The sequence below is a fragment of the Abramis brama genome (genome assembly GCF_963993115.1).
Source record: "Abramis brama genome assembly, chromosome: 11".
NCBI lineage: Eukaryota > Metazoa > Chordata > Actinopteri > Cypriniformes > Leuciscidae > Abramis > Abramis brama.
The window spans coordinates 11329995-11333924 of NC_139973.1; the positions used below are offsets into that span (position 1 = coordinate 11329995).

The 3930-nt window shown below is 37.4% G+C and overlaps 1 protein-coding gene across 1 annotated transcript; it reads left to right on the forward strand.

Moving 5' to 3' along the window:
* Positions 1–368: 368 nt before the first annotated feature.
* On the forward strand, positions 369–3379 carry pfdn5 (prefoldin 5). The gene is made up of 6 exons (XM_084128415.1): positions 369–469; positions 1050–1152; positions 1247–1278; positions 1420–1494; positions 2152–2257; positions 2746–3379. The coding sequence occupies exons 1-6, from the start codon at positions 404–406 to the stop codon at positions 2823–2825; spliced, it is 462 nt and encodes a 153-aa protein (XP_083984541.1). The 5' UTR covers positions 369–403; the 3' UTR covers positions 2826–3379.
* The last annotated feature ends 551 nt before the right edge of the window (positions 3380–3930 follow it).

Here is a 3930-nt window from a genome sequence, read left to right on the forward strand (position 1 = left end):
TTAAACTGGTTTTATCTTTTTTCATGATTGTTGATTGAACATATTGATTAAATGATGATTTAGGCGTCTTTGATTTATCACTCATTCCATTTTGGCCTTCTTTTAATCAAATGTTCAAGACCCACCTTACTTATGTTGGAAAGTTTACTTTGAATTTTGGCAAAATACCATACGCATAAAAGTAAAATACTTGTTGCGCTGTATGGTGTTACAGAGTGAGACATTAAGGAATATTTGTAAGCCTTACAAAATATTTAAATTATGTACTTTTTTGTATTATGCTTGTCTATTGATTTTCATTAAAAGTTATAAAGAAATTAATGAAATGCAAAATCATTGCTAAAAGTCCTTCCAGTTGTGTCCGGTTGACCCGGAAGCTTTCCTCTCCTATTCAATTGTCAACATGGCGGTGAATCTGACTGAATTGTCTCTTCCACAATTAGAAGGCTTGAAAACTCAGCTTGATCAGGTAAATTGTGCTATAAATATAACAATTCTTTGATTTCAGATCCCTAAATTGCAGCTTACGATGGTATTTTTCTGTCAGTGGTTTACTGACATGCACGCAGCGGTTGTCATGCTGTCTGTGCGCGTGCTGCTGGTAACGTTAGTGCTGTCTTTAATTCGCCATTAAACGGATAACTTACTTGTGCCAAAATTGAGTGTTCTGTAATTATTTACCAACCTTCTTATTCTTTAAAGTCATTTTAGAACATAAAAGGAGATGCAGAATGACAGCCTCGCTCACCATTCATTGGATAGAATGAAAGTGAAGGGTGTCAAAACATAAATTGACATTTTTATTTTTGTCTATTCCTTTTTATAATTATTTTAACGAGTATAATATAATGAGCAAAATGACTTTTTAACCTCTATTTTTAGGATATAGAGAAATATAAATATATATTACTTTTTGTTTTGCTTGAACAGGACAGATCTGCATACATTAGTTTAGTATAAATTATCTTTCCCCCCTATTTTTTTTTTTACAAAGCAGCAGTTTATCAGAGCCATGTTAACAAATGAAATGACAAACATTTGTTTTCTAGGAAACAGAGTTCCTGTCATCATCCATAGGCCAGTTAAAAGTCGTCCAAACAAAATATGTGGAAGCCAAAGACAGTTTGAATGTCCTTAACAAAAGCAATGAAGGTGAGTATTACTGCTAAACTTTATATGATGCTTCTTCAATATAAATAGTTAATATGTTCACTGGCTTCTTTTTGCTATTACTTTTTTCTTTTAGGAAAAGAACTACTTGTCCCTCTCACCAGTTCTGTATCCTCCCCACAGCTGAGTGATAAATTACTGCTGATTGATTTCTTTAACCCTCAACAAAGTCACATGGGCAGTTTGGTGTTTATTAATTAATTTGCATCCATCTCAGATAAGTTGTTTCCCTTAACTACTGCATTGCAGATGTACGTGCCTGGAAAGCTTCATGATGTGAATCATGTCTTAGTGGATGTCGGAACAGGTTATTTCGTGGAGAAGGTGAGCCATGATTTTGCCGATCTGTTTAATAATTTGTACTTTTAAAGGGATATTTCGATGAATTTGAATTTAAAAGATGAATTTGTATTTAAATTGGGTCATATGAGTCATTTATGTAGTACAAATGTGAAATTATTTTAGAAGTTGGTGCCTTCTAGACTGAGAAAAGCCAGAAAATGTATTTTTGGCTCATGTGGATGAAAGACAACAACTCTCAGAATGCACTTGCTTCGCTGCCCTATGAGGTCACTCCCAAGCCACGCCTACCAGTTACAGAGGGCAGTATCGGAAAAAATTATACAGCTAGGCTACTAGTTGACTTGAAACTGAAAAGACACTGTTTTATCGTGAGATCCCACCCCCTATGGGCGGGTTGAAAATATGCGGAACTAGCTCCTACTACTGGCTGTAGTCTCTAGCCTCTGGACAAAAAAGCCTCATATAACGCAAAATGACGATGTTTCCGTCATCTGAGTTTTTTTTCCAGACACACAATACAGAAATCTCTTGTCTCCGGGGGACATGAGGGAGGGAAGCACGGTCATTCGAAAATACTACCGGGTTTCTACTGATACAAACCTTAATGCTAATTGGTGAAGTATCCCTTTAAGGAAATCAAAGTCTTAAGTAAATCTCACTGCTTTTTTATCTTTTCAGAATGTAGAAGATGGCAAAGAATTCTTTAAACGCAAAATTGACTTCCTTACAAAACAAATTGAGAAAATTCAGCCTGCCCTTCAAGAAAAACATGCTATGAAACAAGGTGATTTTTTTTTATACACACACACACACACACACAACATTTGAAGTGGATGAAAACCTTTCATCAAAGTTTTACATGAATTTTGAACAATACTCGTTCTTGTCTTAGGACAACTTTGATGAACTTTTTTGATCAACTTCAAATGTTGAACACTGTATATATATTTATATATATATATATTTACTATTTCCAAGTCAGGTTACTGTAAATCATAGTTATCTAGAATACTGGTAACTGGTATTCTGTAATTCTGGTAGTTATTAGTTTCTTTCAGCTCATATCAGTATTTCATGTCTATTTATTTGGTAAGCAGTCATGTAATAAGTAGGATAATGTACAGTCTTTACCACTATCACAAAAGAAACCCCTTCAGAATCATACAAGACCCCTGATCAACCTGTTGCATACTGTCACGTTTTCTGATAATGATAGGAAAACCCGCACAAAATCGTAAATGGATTAAATATGTTTTATCTGCCTCCTAACAGCTGTGGTGGAAGTCATGAATATGAAGCTTCAGCAACTGCACAGCCAACAGGCGTCACAGTCTGGCACCACCAAAGCCTAAAAACGGTTACAAGAAGCATGGCAGAAAATCCAGAGGAGATCCTGAGCATTGACCTTTCAGACGGATCCATTCTGAACCCTTGAAACGGAGAACCACTGCTCTGATGTCAACATGTTGTTCACATCTCCTTGGGGGAGAATGAAGTCCAGCACTTTGCCTACATTAAACAACTACTTTTTTTTTTTTCTGTTCTGTTTTCATTCTCATGTTTAGTGAACATCCTGTGGCTGTATCCGCGAAGCCTTCCAAGACTGGGATTAATGTCTTTGGAGGAGATTTACTTTGTGGCAAACACTTCGCATGGATTTTTTTTTAATGCAGCAAATATTTACTTAAGAAATCGGCTAAAGAAAATGCTTGACTAAAAGTGAATTTACGGAAATTTACAAGCAAAACAATGTCCAAAACAATGGCTTGATTTGTTGTCCCATGCAGGCAGATGATTTACTGGGGCATGTTACAGAGAGCAGCAACTTTATGACTACTGTAAAATGTTATGTACTATTTTCTACCCATGCTGAAACAAATAATAAAAATTGACACTTAAAACCTGACACTACATGTATCTGTCTTTTTCTATCTATCTATCTATCTATCTATCTATCTATCTATCTATCTATCTATCTATCTATCTATCCGAAAGATTGACTTTAATTGTCATTAGTTTGAGTGCGAAGGCTGCGATAATTATTATGTGTATTATTCGCTGTGTCATGGTTCAGTTGCCCGGCTGCAGAGTTTCGCTGCGCGTCTGTCTCTGTCGTTATGCGGCGCGGCGCGTGTTGCGCTCTGTTGCCAGGGAAGAGCGAGCGCGATGGAGGGGGTGGTCGCATTGTCTGTCGGGACGGTGGCGGTGTGTGAATTTCTGCCGTCTGCCAGGAACGCTCGCTGATCCCCATTAAGGCTCAGTATTAGGATATGAAGTACACCCCTACTGGAGATAGATTCGCATGCGTTAGTGTAAGCGCAGCTCCCTTTTCCCATCTTTGTTTAGTTTCTGAAACGGTAAGACAAACCGACCCTAACTAGCTAGAGCAAGTGCTTGTTGCATTCAGCCGGTGAGAGGAGGTGAGGAGTGGCGGATCGGGCGAGGAGGAGCTTGATC

Coding starts and splice junctions, on each gene's coding strand:
- pfdn5 (XM_084128415.1), top strand. CDS start 404: ATGGCGGTGAATCTGACTGAATTGTCTCTTCCACAATTAGAAGGCTTG. Junction 1,279..1,419: donor TTGTCCCTCTCACCAGTTCT/GTATCCTCCCCA, acceptor ACTGCATTGCAG/ATGTACGTGCCTGGAAAGCT. Junction 1,495..2,151: donor CAGGTTATTTCGTGGAGAAG/GTGAGCCATGAT, acceptor TTATCTTTTCAG/AATGTAGAAGATGGCAAAGA.